Below are 23,193 nucleotides of genomic sequence, written 5' to 3' on the forward strand. Positions count from 1 at the left end.
GCTTCAGAACAAACCAGACGTTACAGAGAAAACCCAGAAAAGAACAGGAGCAGCTGTTGTCACGTGTGCCGGGTGGCGCCTGTGTGTGTGTGTGTGTGTGTGTGTGTGTGTGTGTGTGTGTGTGTGTGTGTGTGTGTGTGTGTGTGTGTGTGTGTGTGTGTGTGTGTGTGTGTGTGTGTGTGTGTGCGTGCGTGTTTGTGTTTCAGGTCTGGTGCATAATGTCTTTGTATACATGTACATGTGATGCTGACAGAAAGGAAAGTGTACACGGACACACACATACGCACACACAGACTTTTACTTCCACCTCTGTGAGGACTGTTAATGCATGCATTCCCTGGATTCTTACCATAACCTCCCCTCCCCCACCACACACACACACACACACACACACACACACACACACACACACACACACACACACACACACACACACACACACACACACACACACACACACACTTAACGTCTCAGCTTCGCGTTTGTCTCCCGGATGAAAGAAGCTTCTGAAAGCGACACCAGGACCAGAAACAGTTCGGTGGGTCCAACAAAGACAAGACAAGACAGGACATCTCACAACGGAGGTCTTTTGTCAATTTTCTATTTATTAGTTTCGGGTTATTTTTGTATTATCAAACTCGTCATATTTCAAATGTACGACATCTTCACTACATGTGGACAACACGGTGAATCTGTGCTGTGAAGTTGGTGGAAGTTTTCTGTGGTTCAACTGCAGTAAAATCAAAGTGCGTTCTCTTTTTATGACGACGCTGTATGTCCCAGTTGTAAACATACTACATGCAACAGGAGATACTTTTTAAGGGAAGTTGTAGTCCACACTCACTTTGAGTGACTGTTGTTTCCAAACTGAAGAACTAAGAGATGTTTTTCCGTTTAGTTTTTAATTAATATTCAAAGGCATAATGTTATGTTTATGCTGACATAAATCTGACACTTTTTTTTTTAATTCTATGTAATTAAAATGAATAATTAAAATATTTGTCAGTATTTTATCATATCGTCAAGAATAACACAAAAATTAACGCTATAATTTTAGAGCCATATCGCCCTCTGCTAGTACGCAACAGAAAGAAAACTCTCCTAAAAACTAGAATTGAATCCCGTTGATTAAATTAAAAAACGTACCACGAACACAGCGGTGCCTTCTTCCACTACGCTTCACTTCTGCACATACTAGAGTTGTTCAGTTCAGAGACTAAACTAAACAGATATCAACTCTGCAATCTTGTGTCCTTGAGGAATGCTCCTCAGAATCCAGCTTCCCCGACCTCCCATGCCGGGTCAAAGTTCAAAGGCGTTGGACTAAACTAAACAGGCCAGGGATGGCTTAAAAAAAAAAAAAAAAAACAGAGGGAAAACTGGAGGTCAAGTTGCTCAGAGCAATGAGTGTCCTGTTTGACACACTGACTCAGGTCAATGAGGTCGTTGGAAACCAACTAAGTGCTTCCTCTGAAAGCCTGATTTTTAAAAAGCCTCCGTTTAATGGTGACGTGGTCGACCGCATCACAGAGCTCGGCAAAGTTAATGACAAGAGATGAATGTGTTGTTTTTGTATCAAGTGCAGAGGAAATGTCATTTACCACCTTCACGGCTGCTGTAATAGTGCTAATAGCCTAATGTGGACAAAATATGTGAACATAAAAAGTCTTTAGGATTTAAAATGTGCGACTATCCATGGTGTTACGGTACGGGTGCTCGGAACGACCAAAAAGGACCAAAGGGGTCACATTTAATAGACATATAACAAGTAGAAACTACATCATATTGCGTATTATGTGAAATTCAATTCTAGTTCTGTATTCCCATTGAGAAGGCGGAGTGATATTTACTAGTGATGAGCAGGGTGTGATGTCATGATGACTTGATTGTACAGTTGACCAATCAGATCGCTGGGTCGGAACTACAGTCAGGTACACACAGCAGTCATAGAACAACGAGCCTGGTGCACAGCGGGTTGGTCTCTGGCTGACAGACGCCTCGGGGCCGAGGTCAGCAAAGGACCGGTCAATAAAACACATTCTGGTCGCTCCCACCAAAGCTGAAGAGCAGATGAGCTGAGTGGAACTGGACATGCGAGTTGAGTGTGAAGCTCTAGCGCAGCCAGCTTTTAAACTGGGGCTACAATAAAAAAAAAAATTAAAAAAAAATTGTTTTTATTTTTTTTTGTGATGTTCCCTATTGGTCCATATTTAATTTACATTTTTGTGCCATACGCCATATTGAATGATGTAGAGGTGGTGTGGGTCGGTGGGTTTGACACACACCACCAATAGAAACTCCCGTCTCCAGCGTTTGGCCTACTTCATCCAACTCGCAGAGGGTTTTGATTCACGACCAAAAAGTCTTAACGATAAGAGGGAATTCATTTTGAAATGCAAATAGTTTTTATCCTCAGTTCATATATTTTTTTACGTACAATCTTAATTTTTGATAGCAGCGCGAGACATTTGCTCTCAAAAGTGTTTTCTTTGCTTGTATAATAAAGACACCAAAATACCTTCATACCAATTCTAATTGAACATATATTTTTTCATAAAACAATAACATTTCAGAGTTTCAACATTTGGTATGTTCTCTTTGTTTTATTACCAAATTATCAAATATGTGTTTACAATTTGCAAATCAAAGCATTCTGTTTTTGTTTAAATCTTAACTGATGTCCCAACTTTTTTTTAGAAACAGGTTCGTACCTCAAGTATTGAGGTATGGTCATTGAAGGTGACCATACCTGCTTTTTGTTTTGTTAGGTAAGATCAGACAAATACACAAAAGTATTCATGGATTCTATTTTGGATTAATAATCTGAAAAGTAACTGCTGTTATCAAGAAATGTCGTGGGGTTAAAAAGTACAATGTTGACTTGCAAAATGTAGTGGATATAAGGTAGCATGAAAAGGAAATACTCTAGAAAAGTTCAAGTGCCTTAGAATTGTACTGAAGTACAGTAGTTGAGTACGTGCACTTTGTTAAAGACATGGAAACACACTCAACTGGTGTTTATTTCTTTGTTCAGCTTCAGAGGGGAGAACCACGTGGTTGATTTACCCGCCACCTCTGAACCCTTCGATGGTGCAGTGGAGCAACAAGTGGATTGTCTATACCTTCCTGACTTGGAAAACGTCATGATGGATTTTTTTTGTGGAGTAATCCTTCCAGGCCAGAGTAAAATGGATTAAAACCGAGATAATGTAAAACCTCAGTGAGGCCCCACAGCAGTTGATTTTTAAAATATGCTGAGATTTCAGATGACCTTGAACACCAAAACAGACGCACCTCTGTGCTTTTTGAAATGCATTTATGTCTTGTTTGTTTGTTTGTTTGTTTGTTTGTTTGTTTGTTGAGAAGGTAGTCCCCTCATTGACATTGTTTTAGGGAACCAATATCCAAGTTTGGTGACTCAGCACAGCTAATCAAAGGACGAGGTTTCTAGCTGACTCAGCAAGCAGCCTACAGCCAGAAGTATCTACATTCGAGTTCTTAAGCAACAGAAAACTGAGATATGCTGATTACCCAGTTCAAGTGTCTGAGATGTACAGCAATAGGGGGGTGATAAGATGAAAAGAGCTCCTTATCCACCAGCCGGGCTATTTCCTCGTGTTTGCATTTGTGATATTTGCATGCAAGAGAACACGCCCATAATTATGGTGGAAGGGAAAAAAGCAACTCCCCGTGTTTCAAAGGGAATGACGGAAGGTATCCGACGTCCACAGCACATGACATCAGAACTCATTTTACTTCACGGTGTCGCGGGAGGAGCGTCTGGATGGAAACAACCAGGTGTTTCAGCCCGAGGCAAAGTGCTGTGTCATTGTGGCTCAGTGTGGAGAGAAAGGAGAGTGCTGACACAGTCTTTTTTTTTTTTAGGCGGCAGCAGCAGTCAGCACAGAGAGGCCAAACAAGACACCAACACTGTCCTACTGCACCATGGCAATCTTTTCTATTATTTACTGGACCAGCAGCAGCTCTGTAAATTATTTAGTTTGCAGAACAAAAGAAGAGGGACACCACTCCGAGGTCAGAACCAGATCTGTCCCGCCACATCCAAACAAGCCCACATCAGCAGTACTTCAACCAACACATCGGCACTCAACTTGAAAAAAAAAAAGTACATCTAACTATTAAGCACTTATAGCATCAACAGAGTTTCATCTGAGGACCTTAAGGGCTTAAAGGGTTTCTTGTAGAAGCAGAACAACTATTTAAGAACATCCCGGGGCTTCCACAGCTCCTATAGATGCAGAATAGATATGTTAGATATGCATGTTAGATTTATTACTCATGACACCTCCTGAAGATTCAAATTCTGGGTTGGAAAAGGTGCATTTCACCCGCGTGTTGCTCAGGATGAGCAGTCAAAGCCTCCGTTTAGCCGAGCGCCTTACTACACATCTCTTTACGCTGACGCCTTTATTGTGGCGGCACTGGTTTAATCCCTGTCTCTGGAGGGCTAGAGGATTATCTCCCAGCAGGACGGCGAGTTCAGCCTCGCTGGAACATCTGGTCGGGGACCCTGATTGGGCTTCTTGGGCCTCCAAGAGCTCTGAAAGAGCAAGTGAAAGATGAATAAGTAGGGAAAGAGGATTAAGAACCTAATACTGTCGGGTTAATCTGGTTTGCTAAATTAAACGCCATCAGGCGCACATAATGCTGGCAACAGGTAAACAGAGAAGTTACCACACCAAGTCAAAGATGAGCTTGGAAATGGAGCACCCGCTAAATCTGAGCCATACTGATGAAGATGCAGTGACACGGTGCTGCCAGACAACCTGCTGGTTCATTCACAGGCGTCGAGCTACCACTGAAACGTATTTTTATTTTATTCTACTACATGATCTTATAACGCATGAGAGACACCTGCCACCTCAGAATGATCTAATAAATTTAAATTCTGAATTTTTTGATGCAAGAAGAACATATTTATATGCCAATCAACTTTTAAACACTATAAACATTTAGGCTGTGCTCTGAACAGCACGAACGAAATAGTACTCTTCCACCTTTAGTACTCTGACATGCAGTCAGTTCCTCTAGGAAATCACGATTGGAATAATTAACGCGACTTTAAGCAATATTATTTAAGCAATATTTGCAGGAGCTTGCAATTTTTTGTGGGAAATTCCCACGATTTTTCCACAAAATGCTGAAAGTATTACGACATAAAGTAAATCTTTTCCAACAAAAAGAACTAATTTATGATCAGAAAAACTCTGCGCTCCTGTTTTCTCATCACCAAATAAAACCAGCTGAAAAACAGGAAGTGACGGGGTTTGTGGGAAATGTGGTCTTTACATTCAAATTTTCAAATTAAATCAAAGGAAGTGATTACATATTACTGTATGTTAAATTAGTTTTATACTCACTTCAGGTTGTAAGAGACTGCACTTTGTTTTTGAGCATCCAGCAGGTCTACGTGTTGAATGAACACGAATTAAACAGCATCTAATGCTCTTATTTTGAAAAGCTGATGAAGTCGTCGTTTCTATACGTTTCTGTTCTAGGCAGATACGTAGCTTTTAGGAGTTTTCTTGTAACTTTTAACCCTGTGGTTCTCCGAGTTCAACAAAAGATGAAAAAAAAACACACAAAAAACAAAAATATTTCTACGATGTGCATCGTGATTGTTATTATTATTATTATAGGAATTGATTACATCATTGTCAATCAGGTAAATCACATTTCTTTTGTCCACCTTGTGATCTTCCTTTCTGCTCCATATTCAAACGAACACATCAACCACAGAAATATACAAGAACAAGAACACCGACAGAAACGGGAGAAGAGAAGTTTAAGAAAACAGGCATTTAACAAAAGGAGAAACGTATTTCACGTTTGTACACGTCTGACAGTTTAGTGGGCTTGTGGGCTAATTTGTGAGCTACTTCACAACCCTAACCGTATTAGATTATTATATCGATCCAGCGCCTCTCCAACTGCTGCGGATAAAAACAAACTGTGCGAGGGGCGGTGTCGGAAATTACACAAGACAAACTAAAATGAAAAAAAAGAGCCAGACAAGGCTTTGGTGAAAAAAGCCTAACTTAGCAGCTTGTTTTGAAATCACTGAACAGCTGTTTGCAGTAAATCTCATCTGTGCAGATTTTCTTCAGCTAACAAAAAGAAAAGAGGATGAGGATGGATTGATAACGTCCAGTGAAATCAGGTCTTAATCAATGAATGCATTATATTGAAATAAAGACTTTCAGATCACACTAAATAAAAAAAAATTAAAAAACAGTCAAATGACTTTTGTAAAGACAGACATATGAAACAATTTGGCATGGGGGAGTTTTAGTTTTAAAGACAATAACCAATTAGATTCACGGGCATGTTTTTTTCCCTCCTCCATCACCCCCCCCCCCCCCCCTTATCCTCTTCCTCCACCAGAAACCCTTCAGGGGGATCGGGTCAGGAAGTGGCCTATTTGTTCCAAAGCAGATTCCACAAATACCAGAGTGAGACCGAAAGGGAGCGACTGGCTTCCTGTTGTTTCCAGTCAGCCTGTTAGGACACGTGTAGATGGGCTTCTCCCTACTTTAAACTCTTGTCTCACATAACCTTGAAATAGTTTGGGGTAAAAGTCTCGACCTGTCAGAGTTTACAAGCTAACAGGTTTGCTTCAACATCTTCACATTGCCTGTTCTTCACATGAACAGGCATGTTGTGGTTGTGGCTGGAAGAGTACATGACATTATGTTATGGCAAGGAGCCAATCACACAGCTCCTTGTTTTTTTGGGGTTTTTTTACTACGGGTTGAATGATTCCTTATTTGGAATATATGTTTGGATCATTAGTAACTGTGCTCTGTTTTTGTGGTAGAATCTGGGATTTGAAAGAAAATGAGGAGAAGATGCAACAAAGGAACTAAACTCAAACTTCACCATCCTATTGTCTTTGGCCAACAGCTAAAGTACACGACGTTCCTTTAGATATTACGTGAATTATAATAAATGGAATAAATGGAGGAAGAGGTCAGAGAAAATGTAGGAATTGACAGGTTTCTGGTCAATTTCAGCACAGTGTCCAGCTGGAAGACTTTTTAGCTCAAGATTTGACTTTTGTTCAACTTTGACCTTTGAACTTTGATATGTTTCTCGCACTGCAAACAAATGACTTTCAGTAAGACTTCTAAATAAAGCTTTTTTTTAAGGGTGCCAAGATATTCACCCATGACTGTATGCTGGCCATAAAATGAGTAAGGTTTGCGGTGTTCAAGGAAGCTGCAGTCTGCAATCTAAGAAATTCTAAATATGCAGATTTCACATCTTTTTTTATTATCATTATTATTATTATTAAATAATAGAGTGTCATAAAAGCTGTATGTGTGGAGCTGTGATGGTCTTCAGTTTGGAGATAAAACAGCCTCAGCTGAAGAAATCTGAGGTACTCAAGAGGGTGATCATTTAAAATTTTTTTAAAAAAAAAGCCTTTAATACCCAATATGAGTGTCATATTCTCAGACATTAACCTCTTCACGGTCTGTGGAGCTCAAAATTCAAGCTTTCGAACCAAAATTAACAGTTTTATAATAACATGATACATTATTACATTTAGAAACCTTTTAAAATCCACCAAGCTTCCTATATTGTAGGGCTGTACAGTTAATAAAAAAAAAAAAAATATTTTTTTTTAAAAACCGCCTTCTCCATTCAGGCCTCATTTTCAATCAGGTCCACATCAAAACAAGGCTCCCTCTCTCCTTCGACCAATGACAACGCAGCATTAAACAAAATGATGCTGAGATAAGAGAAAATAAAACGCCGACAAAACAAAACAACGCTGAGAAAAATGTGGGTTAAATAAGAGCAACTTGAGACTGAAGCTGATTTTTTTTTTTTTTTTTATGTTCACCGATTCATTATATTGATCAAATTGGTAAATGGCTTATTAATTCAATAATATTATAATATAAAAATACATCTGATGCCGACTGTATGGGAGATTTCTGGTACTTTTTCTAGAACTTGTTCAGCGCTGGTATAAAGTACCCGAGCTTAAGTTATTGTATCAGTGTTGAAAATACCTGACTTCTCAAAGTGAACAGATACTATTGAGGGTAAAACCACGGAGGACAACAGAGACTAACGGATCAATCAGTCAATCAATCTGCAACAAAATTGTTTATCAAATTTAAAAAAGAATAAAAAAGTAAAACGTAAGCAAATACTCAAATGAACCAGCAGGAGCTAAGATGCTAATAAAACTACTGGCATCCTCCAGAACAATGAATCAAAGAAAGAAACACACAAAGACAGGAAACAGACATGGCAGTTGGCTCCGCCCCTTTTTGTCTGAATGCTGCACATCAGGTTTTACTGGAGGAACCGAGCGACCCGGAACTGAACACTCAGTACTTCTGCCAGCTTCTACCTGTGCTCGGCTGCCAGACCATTTTCATTCATCAGTTATTAACCCTTTTCAATAACACCGATCCATATGACCGTTCAACACCGGCTAAAATAACGGTGCACTGTATGTTGTAGCACCTGACACTTTTCTTTTTCAGCCCAAGCTGTATTTATTTATTTTTTGTGTATATAGTTAGTCTGTGTGTGTATCTTATTTCATTGTATTTGTAAATGCGTTCTTATTGTGCACACCTTTTTTTTCCCTAACTGTGTTTTTATGCTGCTGTGAAGACTAAATGTCCCCACTGTGGTATTAATGAAGTCGTATCTATCTATCTATCTATCTATCTATCTATCTATCTATCTATCTATCTATCTATCTATCTATCTATCTATCTATCTATCTATCTATCTATCTATCTATCTATCTTATACTCCATTTTTTTGTACAAGAACAGCAAATTTTCATTTTAAAATAGAGCCTAAGAACATTCAATTTATTTTCATGTATTCCTACTTTGAAGTATTTCCTATCACTGAAAGCTCAGAATAATCACTAGAAAAGGTGATTTTTAAAAAAATAGCAGATCCAAACTTTAAATCAATAGTATTACATAAGACATCGCAGTGCTTTTTAAAGACCATCCTGTTGGAGCCGGTCACAGCTAAAAGAATAAATGTATCCTCTCTTGTCTGTTCAAATCTGAATGTGATTGTGTGAAAGACTCCTGGGATCCGTTCTGAAGTGAACGGAGACGACTTCAGCTGCTGCGGTTTCCCAGTGAACAACACGGACTCTGCTTCGTCCAACCGAGTTCTTCTTCTTCTGCCTTATTCAAGAGTGACTGTTTCATTTTGACTCTCTGAACACGTCACGCTGGTCTTTGACAGATGGCGATGGGCATTTTTTGCCATATTATACTTTTCTAAGTGGAAAAAAAAGAAGTATGTAGTAAAACCTTGGAAGTGAAAGTGTGCCGGCTCATTTTGAACCCTTGGTCAGGACTGAAAGATGCGCCCTCCTGTCAGTTTGACTTTATTTAAAAGTAGTAGCCGAGCTTGTGTTTTAAAGCGTTTTAAAGACGAGCCTGCCGTTTAACAGACAGATCAACGGCAGAGACAGGCTTATGAAGTTAAAGGAGGTGTGTGTGTGTGTGTGTGTGTGTGTGTGTGTGTGTGTGTGTGTGTGTGTGTGTGTGTGTGTGTGTGTGTGTGTGTGTGTGTGTGTGTGTGTGTGTGTGTGTGTGTGTGTGTGTGTGTGCCTATTAACTTAAAACAAAGCTCCCTCTGGTATGCACTTCCTGTTTGCGCCATTGAAACCATTATAGCATCTAATCACATGACACTTGGTGAGCCTCTCATTCAGTCGCAGGCCCGGTTGGAATATTTCCAAACTCGCTGTGGAGGACGAGCGTCTCCATCGGTCTCGGCTTCTGTTTCCCATCAGAACGAGTCCGACTCGGAGTCACTGCCCGTCTCTCAGAGCACAGGAACTCTATTGTGGTGAGTTCCAGGTTCATATAGTTCCTTTTCAAGCCTGAATGTGCCACCGGGAACCTGAAGCAAACAAAGCCCGTTAGGTGTGTTGGGAACGGAGGAACTATTTCACCTCCACACTGGGGGAACTTAGAACCTTTTGGTTCCTATATCTACATTATTTTAGCTCCTACATCTGCCTAGCTACTCTTCTCCACAGTTCCTATGGCAACCATAGGAAAATGTTTCACAATAAAAGCCTTTTTTATGGGGGTTTCTTTCTTATAAAAAGGCTATAGGGCTTGGAGTTTGAAAAACAAATACAGGAAGTGTTGAGTTTCTTTTGACCCTTAATGCAAAACTGACGACGCAAATGATAGCACATCATAACGAGGCTTCAAGTGAATCAGTTTACACATCTTAAATCTTAATCTTAAAATAAAGATATTTGACCGTTCCATTTGTTTTTATTGGCCCTCTTGAATGAAACACACTTTGGATCTTCAAACTGGTAAAATATGTTTGTGAATTTCAAACCAGATCAAGTAAACCAAAAACTGTATTTCCTTTAATTGGAGAAATAAGTGCAGCAGTGATGTCATTTAACAGCTCCTAATGGCGGTGCGAAAGCAAACAGCGAAATGACTGAGAACATATTTAGTTCTAACTAAATACTTCTATATCGAGACTCACGATTAGTTCCGCTAAACCAAAACAAATCATTTTTAAATGAAGAATTCGTTCCTGAATGAAAACATTTACTATAGATTGTTTTTCACCCAACGTACGAGACATTTTAATTCATATCACAAAGGATGTTTGTTTGTTTACAGGGTGACTCGACTCTGAAGGTCATGAGTGGCAGCTGCTGACTTCACAGTGAGACAGCCTGATTGGTTTTGTGAAGCTATGGTAGGTGACCCCCCCCCCCCCCCAAAAAAAAAAAAAAAAAATGCTACCTGCTAGATGTTATGATATATATTGTGGACTGTTGGTTCTTATGTAATAAAGGGGTATAAATAACATTGAGACTCCTCTCAAATGTTCAAATTGAAAGACAATCTGGCATTCCCTGTTTTTGAAGTTGATCATTATAAAAGTGCTGCTTTATTCATTCCACTATTAATAACTACAGCTTTTTATCATGACCTGTACAGAGTGCACTGCGCTGCTGTACTCTATCTTTTGTCAAATTCAGATTGAAGAGGAATTCAGGAGGAAAACTTCCAGAAAAGGTTTTCAGTTACAATCTTGATGACTACACACCAAAACAATTCCCCTCGAGTCAGGTGAGCTTCTCTCAAAGTTGTACTTGTTCATATTATGTTGCATGTAGTCCCTCTCGCACACAGACATCCTGGCACTCTGGCACTTCACACAACCGAAGCTTTGACATCCGCAGCCTCAGTTAGGAGGGCGGCGGATTTATTTGACAAAAAAAACGGTGGAATTTTTTCCTGAAGTTTGGGACCTCAGCAGGCAGCAGTAGTTTCATTTCCATCTCATCCATACTCTTATCACTCTGGGTTCTTTAGCAATACTCGTATTGGTTCTTCACAACATGATGACAAAATACGGTTTTCACAGCAGCAAGAGAAAAATAGAAAAGTCTCCCGTCGGTGAAGAAGAATAAATCACCGGTATCATTGACATCAAAACAGTTAGGTGTGGACATCAGTCATCGTTACAAGTCCCCGTCCAGCTTACACCAGCAGCTAACAAGCCAGTGCAGAGCAGAGTCTCACCTCAATCACCACCAATGAACTACATTTATGACATGTGCCGTTATCACGAGAAGGAATAACTCAACATGTGATTAAAAGGCATCCCAGAGAGAAACGTGTCTCAGTCACAGGTCATTAGCTCTCCAACAGCATAATTACAAAAAGAAAACACCCTAGAATGAAAAAGAACATTGGACTGTTCTGAAAAGTCCTGATCTGAAATCCTATCAAGCATCTAAAGCGCTGAATCCTGCGGTCTGTAGAACCTGAGACGGCCGGAAGAGAAGCGAACCACCTGCTGACACTCGCAGACGTGTCGCTGACACAGAAATCTCTGGTTTTCAGGGATCGCACCAAAATGTGGTTCAACAAAATGTGTTCAGGTTAAGCACACCTTCCATTTTGGTTCGCGCCTTTTTCATTTGTTTTATCATTTAAAATATTCTGTCTGTTGAATCAAAAATCAAAAGTCACATTTTTGTAAACAATGACGGGAGGCCAATTACTTTTGTTAGTTTAAAAAAAAATTTGCTGAGAAAATTGTGGGTTTTGTCTCTTGTGGATCAAAGAACTTCATCAATGACTTTGTTAGTGCAAATGTACACAATATAAACAGTACGTATAAAACCGTGGACGGTATTAAAGAATTAACATTTTCAGTCTGTTCATCTGAATTCAATCTTTTTTATTGCACCAACATGGGATTGTTATTAAAAACCCACATGGACACAGGAAGAACATACAAACTCGACACGGGATGCTCTGACTAACCTGGATTTCTCTAAATATGTGTGGGTGATTTTGAAGCTGTGCGCTGATGTTTTGCTTCCTGTTAAAAGCATAAAGAGACACGGACTTTGTACAAGAGTACCGAAATGATTCCCCAAATCCCAAAACACAGGCCTGAGCGCTACTTTGCCTTCAGCAGAAACACTCTCATCGTGAGCGGGTGGTTTGATATGAAGTCTTACAACTGGAGAAAGCATACGGTGAAAAGTGGAGGATCAAGCATCAGCTCCCACATCACACGCCTGCACTTCAAACATCTGATAACGGCACAAACTGACCAAACCTGCCCCAGTGCGCCGTTCTGCGCACGATGTGGTGAAAACGAAACGCAGGCAAAGAAGGCTGGACGACCCGACCCGACGGGTCCACTGGGTTTTTTTAGGCTCGTCGATTCAAACGTCTTGGTTCAAAGACAGCGAGCCATCTCATCAGAACACGGTTCAACTGTACTCACGTGTCTGGCCTCACGTCGCAGCCCCTTGGTGTTCCTCAGCCAGCAGCGGCTCAGCTCACTCAGCTCCAGGATCGGCTGCACCTTCAACCTCACAGTGTCTCCCGACTGCCGGATCATCTCCACTATCTCGTCCCGGCTCTTGCTCTCCACGTTGCGTCCGTTGATCTCAACCAGCCTGTCGCCCGGCACCAGGCCCAGCGCCAGGTCCTTGGTGCCCGCACCAGGCTCGGCGAAGTGGACCACGCGTCGGTACACGCTTCCGTCGGCGCTGCGGTCCAGCATGGTGGTGCGACGCAAAGAGAATCCAAAGTCGCCCGTGTTGCGGCGCTGGAGCTCTAGCTCGCGTGTTTCCGGCGCGCTCGGCGCGACCACGGCCGGCAGCTGCAGCTGCGCCGGGAACGTTTTGTCCACCATTTCGGGGATGCCGGCTTTCTTGGCGGGCGGCGCTCCGGGCTGCTGTTTGACGCTGTGCCTTCGGAGCATGCTGAAAACTTTGCTCTCCACCTGCGGGGACGGGGCCGCCGAGTTCTGGCCCGAGGGGGTGGACCCCTCCGACGGGCTCTCCTCTTTGCTCCGCTGGGAAAAGGAAAACCGTTTCATCATCTGACCCATCTGGGAGGAGTTCTGCTTGGCAAGTGAACCGAACTGAGCCACGCGATCACGCACTGAGCTGCGATGTCCGTCCTGCCCACCTCCGCCCTCGCCCTTCAGGTCGTCGGTGGAGCTGGCTGCGCTCAGCTGCTCGTCCAGGACCACGCTGCTCCGGTTGCTCAACCCGTCTGACTCGATGTCAGTGAGGGTGAGCTCGTTGCCGCTGGCGACTTTGATGGGAATCGGGTTGGAGATCTCCAATTTGTTCTTGGAGTCACGCTTCCCTTCCCTCTTCAGGTTGAAGAAACCTCGCCGCATGCTCATCTCCTCCAGGCTGCGCAGCTCTGCTGCAGACATCCTCTCTTTTTTATCTTTCTTGTCCTTCCTGCTCCCTTCCCTCTCCTTGTCCTTCTTCATCAGACTAAACATGATGACCAACTTAATACGGCTCCTGCACAGCTGGATTCACTACTTGGGTGTGTTCGTGAAGATCAATAGACAAATCCCCTGGAGAAGGAGACAGGAAAAACAAACTGTCAAACTCACAAAATATCAAATATTCCATCTTACTATATGTAATTCAATAAATTTCTGTCCGTACATATGTTTGTTAGTTTTTTTTGTTCCTTAAATATCTCGACAATTATTCATCCCATCTGCTTTAAACTTGGTGGGTGCGTGGCTGGAGACCCGAGTGTATGTACTGCCTCATGTGGGGCGATTTGGACAAACTTATATTTCTATAAATTAATTTTTTTTAAAAGGCAACAGGCCACAGGGGCGGAGCCACAGCTGCGGGGGGTGGGGGGGGCACGGCTGTGGGGGGGGGCACGGCTGTGGGGCAGCAGTTCCAGTGTTTTTGGCTAATTTAGTAAAATTACAGACTTTATATGAAGGGTATTCTCTAATGTCTGTACTCTATATTAATGTGAACTAAATATGTTTAAGTTGTTTACTATCTTTCAGCCAAACAAACAGAATTAAGTTCTCACGATATGCTCCTGCCACATTTAAATGACTGAATTGTTTTTTTACTGTTTCACCATATTAAATGTTCAAAAATAAACCTAATCTGTAACAGGTCATTTACTAAGAAATACGTGTTAATTAAGGATATGGATTTACATGATTTTGCTAATCCTCACATTTTGTTTTAGTTTACAGTTTACACAGCCTTTTGTGTTTGGAAACAAGAGTGTCGTTTCAGGCCAGTAAAAAAGAGGCTCCTAACAGAGTTGATAGTTGATATAGCCAACTTTCCACAAGCAACACATTATTGTAAATGTTTGTGCAGTTGATTTATTTAACAATATAAAGAAACAGAATCAGAGATTAAACGTTTTTTGGTTTTTTTAAAGCAAGCATCCAATATGCATCCTAATGTTTGCCAAAGACACACACAGATGGCCTTGTAGAAAAAATAATAATAATAACTAAACATCACAAAAGACCTGCACCGTTCTTACAACACAGAGGTCCACTGAAGAACAGTTAGTTTTATCTGGGTCTCTACAAATCAGGTTGAAGCAGCTTTACAAGCAGACAGGCAGATACACAGCAGACTGTTATCTGTTTGAACACACACACTCACACAAGCCCATTAACCTATCCAAACACACTCCACTGTCATTTGTGCCCAGTCAGCGTCTGAGGTGTCACGTCACATGTTGCAAAGGTGTCCCAAAAAAAAGAGATGATGACAACAACACAACGCCGGATGATTACATTAAAACAGAAGTGACTCTGAATCACGAGTAAACAACCTACAGGTCGTACACCAATCATCCTGGTCCAGTCAGGACCCCGGTGGTCCAGTCAGGACCCCGGTGGTCCAGTCAGGACCTGTCAGGACCCCGGTGGTCCAGTCAGGACCCCGGTGGGACCCCGGTGGTCCAGTCAGGACCCCGGTGGTCCAGTCAGGACCCCGGTGGTCCAGTCAGGACCCCGGTGGTCCAGTCAGGACCCCGGTGGTCCAGTCAGGACCCCGGTGGTCCAGTCAGGACCCCGGTGGTCCAGTCAGGACCCCGGTGGTCCAGTCCAGTCAGGACCCGGTGGTCGTGAGAAAGTCGGTGTGTGGTTTAAATACAAACCGCTGGGATTGAGGGTTTCATCAGCGCTACGTTAAAAACGCAACAACAACAAAAAGGTGTTAATAGCGTCAACATGTTGAAGTCATCCTGTCCCGGGATCGTAACAACCACATCTGCACACCGATGTACACAACGCCGCATTCAGCGTCGATCAGAGGACACAAAAAAGCATGACAGGGCTAATATTGGGTGTAGCTTCTCGGCGACGTTAGCTAGCCCAGCTACTTCTTGTGGTAGGGAGGGGGGTAAACGATACCCAAAATATTGCAGGTTTTTAATTCCACTCCAAATGGAAAAAGAGACAAAATATATCAAAAACACAACCTACCGATAATCCATGAGGGTTTCCGTTCAACTTTCGCATTAGCAATCTAGCTCGCTAACTAGCATGTTTGGCTCAAATCACTGCCTTTAGTTATTGGGGAAGAAGTCTGGAACAACATCCTGTGAAACGGCCCAGTCCGCCTGCCCTGACCACCTTCAAGCTACACGTACACGGTCGGAGGGTTATTACAGGAACGAGATACTCACTGGTTTCCAGTAAAGCCAACGGAGCCCCCGGCTGGTGCCTTGTTGATGGGTGCAGCTCAGCTCGGACAAAACAGAGCCGCAGACTGGCTTTTCATCTGGAGGTTGTGAAAGCTGGCTGCTCCCGCTCCACTTCCCAAACCTCGCTAGGCCACGGAAAGGCGGTGAATGGCTCCCCCTGCTGGTCGCGGAGGAAAGGCTGCGGACAGAACTTATTAGACCGTTTATACGGCACACCAGTTTCAAATGTGGAACTTGTATTATAATAATAATAATAATAATAATAATAATAATATAATATGTGTATTTATTCATTGGTCTTACTTTTTCTAAAAACATATTTTTATTTATCTTATTTCATTATATATGTATTTGTAATTGTTGTTTTTTTCCTAACTGTGTTTCAATGCTGCTGTGACGACTAAATGTCCCCACTGTGGGATTAATGGTCTTATTTTATCTTGTCTTATCTCATAATCTAATATCTAATTATTATCTAAAAATAATAATAAACTTTATTTGGATAGCACCTTTAATACAGGAAATGCCGCTCAAAGTGCTTTACAGCAAGAAAATGACATGCAGTGTTTCCCATGAAAACAGATATAAAGAAACATTTAAAAATATAAAAAAAGAAATGAGATGCAAATGCATAAAATTAAACACAAAGAGGGTTAACATATAAAATAAGCAGTATGCATTTTAAAGGCATGGTAGTTGAAGTGCAAGAGAGCTTCGAGAGTAGCTGGTTAAAGGCTAAATTAAAGAGATATGTTTTGAGTTTTCTTTTAAAAAGTATTAACTGAGCTTTATCTTCCCTGATATCTGCAGGTAGTTTGTTCCACAGCTTTGTGAGCATAGCTGACAAAAGCTCAATCCCCCATGTAGCTCAGTCTGTTATGTGTGTATTCAGATTCATGAATGTGTGCAAGATTCTATAAAATACGGCAGATGAACATGTAAAAAGAACATTTTTTTACACAAATGATCGATACTTGAAACACATGGCTGAATGAACTTTAAAAGATGGACCCACTAAATCTCAAGTCAGTTTCAAGCAGCTGAAATTATTAGTTATTAGAACTAACAATTTTGATAATTGATTAACCATTTTTAAGTTGAGGTTCACTGGCCTCAGCTTGTTAAATGTCATGATGCACAAAACAAACGTTTAATTATGATGGCCATTTTACAATATTTTCTAAGTTCATAATATGAAAACATCAAAACAGCTCAAATTAAATCATTGTCAAACCGACTCATTGATATCTCAACAAAAAAAAGTCAGTAACTTTGGAAAATACCATGCTGATAAAGTCAACTAAGACTGCTGAAACATTTCATTAACTTCAGTTCAACCGTGCATGTATTTTTGCACACAAAACTAAATGCCTTCAAGCAAAGAGATATGAACTAATATTAAGATATGTTAAAGTTCAAATTAACTGTTCTGGAAAACGTAACATTCATCTTTCCTTCAATTGCAACCGGTCGTCCTGTCCCTGCAGCTGAAAAACACCCCCATAGCATGATGCTGCCACCACCATGTTTCACTGTTGGGATTGTATTGGGCAGGTGATGAGCAGTGCCTGGTTTTCTCCACACATACCGCTTAGAATTAACGCCAAAAAGTTCAATCTTGGTCTCATCAGACCAGAGAATCTTATTTCTCATAGTCTGGGAGTCCTTCATGTGTTTTTTGTCAAACTCTATGCGGGCTTTCATATGTCTTGCACTGAGGAGAGGCTTCCGTCGGGCCACTCTGCCATAAAGCCCCGACTGGTGGAGGGCTGCAGTGATAGTTGACTTTGTGGAACTTTCTCCCATCTCCCTACTGCATCTCTGGAGCTCAGCCACAGTGATCTTTGGGTTCTTCTTTACCTCTCTCACCAAGGCTCTTCTCCCACGATTGCTCAGTTTGGCTGGACGGCCAGGTCTAGGAAGAGTTCTGGTCGTCCCAAACTTCTTCCATTTAAGGATTATGGAGGCCACTGTGCTCTTAGGAACCTTGAGTGCTGCAGAAATTATTTTGTAACCTTGGCCAGATCTGTGCCTTGCCACAACTCTGTCTCTGAGCTCCTTGGACAGTTCCTTCGACCTCATGATTCTCATTTGCTCTGACATGCACTGTGAGCTGTAAGGTCTTATATAGACAGGTGTGTGCCTTTCCTAATCAAGTCCAATCAGTTTAATTAAACACAGCTGGACTCCAATGAAGGAGTAGAACCATCTCAAGGAGGATCAGAAGAAATGGACAGCATGTGAGTTAAATATGAGTGTCACAGCAAAGGGTCTGAATACTTATGACCATGTGATATTTCAGTTTTTCTTTTTTAATAAATTTGCACAAATGTCTACATTTCTGTTTTTTTCTGTCAAGATGGGGTGCTGAGTGTACATTAATGAGAAATAAAATGAACTTTTTTGATTTTAGCAAATGGCTGCAATGAAACAAAGAGTGAAAAATGTAAAGGGGTCTGAATACTTTCTGTACCCACTGTATGGCAGTTCAAATTTAAAAATACAAAACAACATTTCCTTATATCCAATGAGTTGGCCCAAAAAGTGATTAAATCCACAGACGTTCCCGGTATGGAGAAGAGTTTTTAAAAGTCCCTGAAATTCCCCGATTCCCTGATGCACCCTCTGTGAACCTTCACCAACACAGACGATACCATTCACAGAGCTGTACTGCTGGCTGTGGATGGAGCCATCCAAATTTCTACAGGTAAGAAAAGGTTCAACACAATATGAAAAACATGAGCTCTGCCACAATGGAAAAATTGATCAGGAATTTAAAAGGACCTGCATCTGAGGAACCCTTCAGAAGAGTCCAGGCCTCGAAGGGTCAGAGCTGTTTTAGTATCATGAAGGAGGACTGACATGTCCGGTTGAACAGTGTTTTTTTTATAAAGTCGCCCACATGTCAGTTTCAGCGGACCACTGTACCTACTTCTAACACAAAAATATCCAATAGAAAAAAACTGTCCAAATTGAAGTTATGTCAGCATATTTTTATTGACGCTCTGCCTTCCTCCACACACTCCAAACCGCAGGCACACTATGGAGGTCCGCTGCCTTGCTCAAGAACGCACCAGCAGGACACTCCTCAGCTCTTATAAAGACATGACTGCAGGTTTCGCCGATCCATGGCCTCGCTGCTGCAGGACTTCATATGCCCCCTCTCTGTCATCACAGGATGTGGTCTGACATGAAGGAGCAGCAGAACACTCTGCCCTGCTCTGCGGTGAACACAGAGGCCGCCGCTCCACTTTCTGCTCAGACGCTGCAGCATGTTTAATGACCTTTTTGTTTTTGCTCTGAATGATGGTTGTGGGTTGCCCAATGTTGTGACAAAATTTCTCCGGGTGCAACACAAAAAAACCAGAACTGTGAAGTATGTTACAGCAAGCTCAATATATGACCACCAGCTTGTAAATTCAACTGCAAAAAACCTGAAACCCTTCAGAGAAGTTTGACTGTTGATTTGTATTGGGTTGAATTGTAGAGGTGAATCACTATAGTGGGTACACAAAACAAACCTTATTACACAACTTTCTACTAAGAATGGTGAGTGGAATGATGATTTTGTAATCAAGTAGTTGAATCAAGTTTAACATGACACTGGATATGAAACAGCGTTTGTACCTATAAGCATCTGAAATGAAGATTATTTCTCACGGTCACAATTGCAACTTAACTCTTTTTTTTTTTACTGGCTTTGGGGAAAGAAATTAAACTTTTAAATGAAAAACTAAGATTTTCTTGATGAACATTCATGAATGATCACATGCCCTGATCAGTTTATTTCCTGCTTGGACCTCTGGAATAAAATTTCTTCCTCAGATTTCTACAAATGGATGTACGTAAAAATCTTTAAATAACTGAATTAACATATTTGTTGTATTCAGGAGGTTTAAGGAGAAAAAGCACATGTTCTCAACTGTAATACACATTTTGGTATTAAAGTGGTTGAGGAAGTATAGAGCTATACCTTTATCTTAAACCACAAGGCCTCTAAAATTCACAACATAGATCTTTACTGACACCTTGTGGCAAATGTTCAAAATTAAAATTGCCTTATTTTTGGAAAGAGTAGGTTGTGTAGAAAAAATGGACAAGCAGGCATCTCATCACCACCATGTGGATGTGAGGTTGTAGAAGAAGTGGGAGCTCCTGAACAGATAGCTCCTCTCCACGACGTGAAGCTGGATGCTCACCCTGTAGCCCCGACTCCCGATGTCCGTCTTCACAGTCCAGCAGGTCCTTAACCGATGTGGCGACCTTCCAGGGCCCGAACGTCATCACCGACTCCTCGTCTGCCTCCAGGCTATTTACAGCATTGTCGTGGAAACCCAAGTCCTCCTCCATCCGCAGTACGCAGATCATGATGGTGGAGCAGTGGGCGGCGATAACCTCGTCCCTGACGATTCGAATCAGCACCTGAAAGAAGGACATTACTGCATTCATCAAGGGTGTGACAGACATGTTGCCGTCAGTGTGGGTTCTTCCGGTCCGGATGAACAACAACAAGCCCAGTATAATTTGTAACTGTGTTTATGCCACGTAAATAATGTTCTCCTTTACTTGTGCTCTCCTGCCGAGCATTAGAGCATACGCCACACGTCCTGTACGCAGCCAGCCTGCTGCTCTGTGTCCTCAGGAGTGCGAACTTGTCTGGTGACCTGCTAGTAGTGATGTTACGAGGTGTGCCGACGCTTCGAAGCGTGTGTCGCGTAATGGAGGGGGCGTTTCCTCGAAGCGCGTGTCGAGGCTTGCTTCATTTAGGGGAGGAGACAAAAATGATGACGTCCGAAGCCTCGCTGCCGGCTGTACCACGTGACTGCTTCGGGAAGTGGTTCAGATTTTGCCGGGAGGTTTGACGGCAATATAAACCCTTCAGGCTCCATTCAAAATGTGGGTTGTTGGTGGAGAGTTGAGGTCAGTTGAGAGTTTGGAGAGTTTGGATAGCGATAATTTAGTTTGGAGAGTTTAGTGAGAGAGAGATAGTTTGGAGAAGTTAGAGAGAGAGAGAGGGAGAGAGAGAGAGAGAGAGAGAGAGAGAGATAGTTTGGAGATTTAGGAGAGTGAGGAGAGAAGGAGGTGATAAGATGGAGCCAGCTAGGAAGAGGAGGATTTCCCCTGTATGGGAACACTTTGATTTGATAACTCCTAATAAGGTAAGCTAAATCTAACTCTATTTCAGACACATTAGGTTTGCTTATCAAGAACTGTATTTTTCACAGTCTCTTATTTTATTCAAAGGTGAGGTGTTTATTGTGCTCCAAGGAGTTGGGGTACAATAACAACAGCTCATCCATGCTGAGGCGTTACCGTGCCTTGCATGAGAATAAGGAGGAAACTGGAGCTTCACCCAGCCAAGGTAAGTCATTACAATATTACAAATGCACCATCACAAGTTTTCCCTGTTCACTTTTGTTTATTGTGCAAATAAAGACAGGTAACAGACTCTGTATTTATTCTGTTTTAACCAGCCACCAGAAAACAAGAGCTGGATGAAGCCCTCATCTCCATGATAGTGAAGGACACACAGCCCTTCAGTATTGTGGATGATGTTGGATTCAGGGCATTTGTGTCCAAACTGGATCCTAATTATGTCCTCCCTACAGGGCAGGTATGTATGGGTGCATGCATGAAACAAATGAGTACTTTATTGTGTCTCACAGTTCAGCACTATATATTTTTTCCTTGAGGCTCTGAAGGCCATGGTGGAGGCCAAGTATGAGTCAGCTAAGGAGAAGGAGAAGGCTAAAGTGGAAAAGGTGGCTGCTGTTAGCCTTACTTCGGACATGTGGACATCCACAAAACCAAAAACTGTTGAGAAACTGTTATTTCTGAATAAAAATGAATAAAATGTCCCCTGTCCTGTACATCATTGTCCAAGTTAAACAAGCATATTCAGTCCCCTCTTCCTAGTTCCACAAGCACTTCCACTGTCCTCTGCCTGCTTAAGCCTATGCCATTTTCCTAAAGTGACAGAAAAACATTATTACACAACCTGCCGTATCATATGATACTACCATTTTGGGAAAATTTACACACAGAATACATTCAAAAAATATTTTATTATGCACATATGTGATAATTTATGTACAGAAATTATTTGGTCATACATTTTTGTAATTCATAGTCATTCCCAACAGCCATAACAGACACAAACATTCAATGCATCACATTATGTGGTTCAGATACAGCTGCCTGTGATTATACACTTGGCCAGTAGGTGGTTTCGTGTTCACATGAAGCTTCGAGTAATGAACCCTTTCTGGAACCAATTGGCTGAAGTGGTTCGATGCCTCATGAGGCTTCATCTCACCATCACTAATATATCTTAAACAACAACTCCAAGTCAATCACACTTCTGTGAAATTAACCTGTCCAGTTAGGAAGCAACACTGATTGTGAATCAATTTCACCTGCTGTTGTGCAAATGGAACAGACAACAGGTGGAAATGAGGCAATTAGCAAGACACCCTCTGTAAAGGAACGGTTCTGCAGGTGGTGACCACAGACCATTTCTCTGTCTTCATCCTTTCTGGAGGGTTTTTGGTCCCTTTTGCATTTTGCCAGTGCCCTCACCACTAGAGGGAGCATGAGGTGTCTACAACCCACAGAAGTTGCTCACGTAGTGTGTCATCCAGGATGACATCCAGTGTGTCATCCAGGATGGCACATCAATGCACGCTGTGGCAAGAAGGTTTGCTGTGTCTGTCAGCACAGTGTCAAGAGCACAGAGGAGATACCAGGAGACGTGGAGGGGGCCGTAGGAGGACAACAACCCGGCAGCGGGACCGCTATCTGCTCCTTTGTGCAAGGAGGAACAGGAGGAGCGCTGCCAGAGCCCTACAAAATGACCTCCAGCAGGCCACTAATGTGCATGTTTCTGCTCAAACTGTCAGAAACAGATTCCGTGAGGGTGATACGAGGGCCCGACGTCCACAAGTGGGGCCTGTGCTTACAGCCCAACACCGTGCGTGGCGATTGGCATTTGCCAAGATTGGCAGCTTCGCCATCGGCGCCCTGTGCTCTTCACGGATGAGAGCAGGTTCACACTGAGCACATGTGACAGAGTCTGGAGACGCCGTGGAGAACGTTCTGCTGCCTGCAACATCCTCCAGCGGGACCGGTTTGGCGGTCGGTCAGCGACGGTCTG

General features: G+C 42.1%; 1 protein-coding gene across 3 annotated transcripts in view; it reads right to left on the reverse strand.

The window, feature by feature from the left end:
- myo18ab (myosin XVIIIA b) overlaps positions 1-16,141 on the reverse strand; it is a 114,807-nt gene extending 98,666 nt beyond the window's left edge. For 2 of the 3 annotated variants that reach the window (XM_069718038.1, XM_069718037.1), the window contains exons 1-2: positions 16,023-16,141; positions 12,811-13,908 (exon numbers count right to left, since the gene is read on the reverse strand). In XM_069718038.1, coding sequence (XP_069574139.1) covers positions 12,811-13,830 — 1,020 coding nt within the window. In that variant the 5' untranslated portion in view covers positions 13,831-13,908; positions 16,023-16,141. The remainder of the gene's footprint in view (positions 1-12,810; positions 13,909-16,022) is intronic. The other variant, XM_069718040.1, reaches the window with a different exon arrangement.
- Between the last annotated feature and the right edge of the window lie 7,052 nt (positions 16,142-23,193).

This window comes from Brachyistius frenatus, unplaced genomic scaffold (genome assembly GCF_029030835.1).
Source record: "Brachyistius frenatus isolate BFR_SWC_R1_liver_20210118 unplaced genomic scaffold, ASM2903083v1 Contig_185, whole genome shotgun sequence".
In the NCBI taxonomy this organism is placed as follows: Eukaryota; Metazoa; Chordata; class Actinopteri; family Embiotocidae; genus Brachyistius; species Brachyistius frenatus.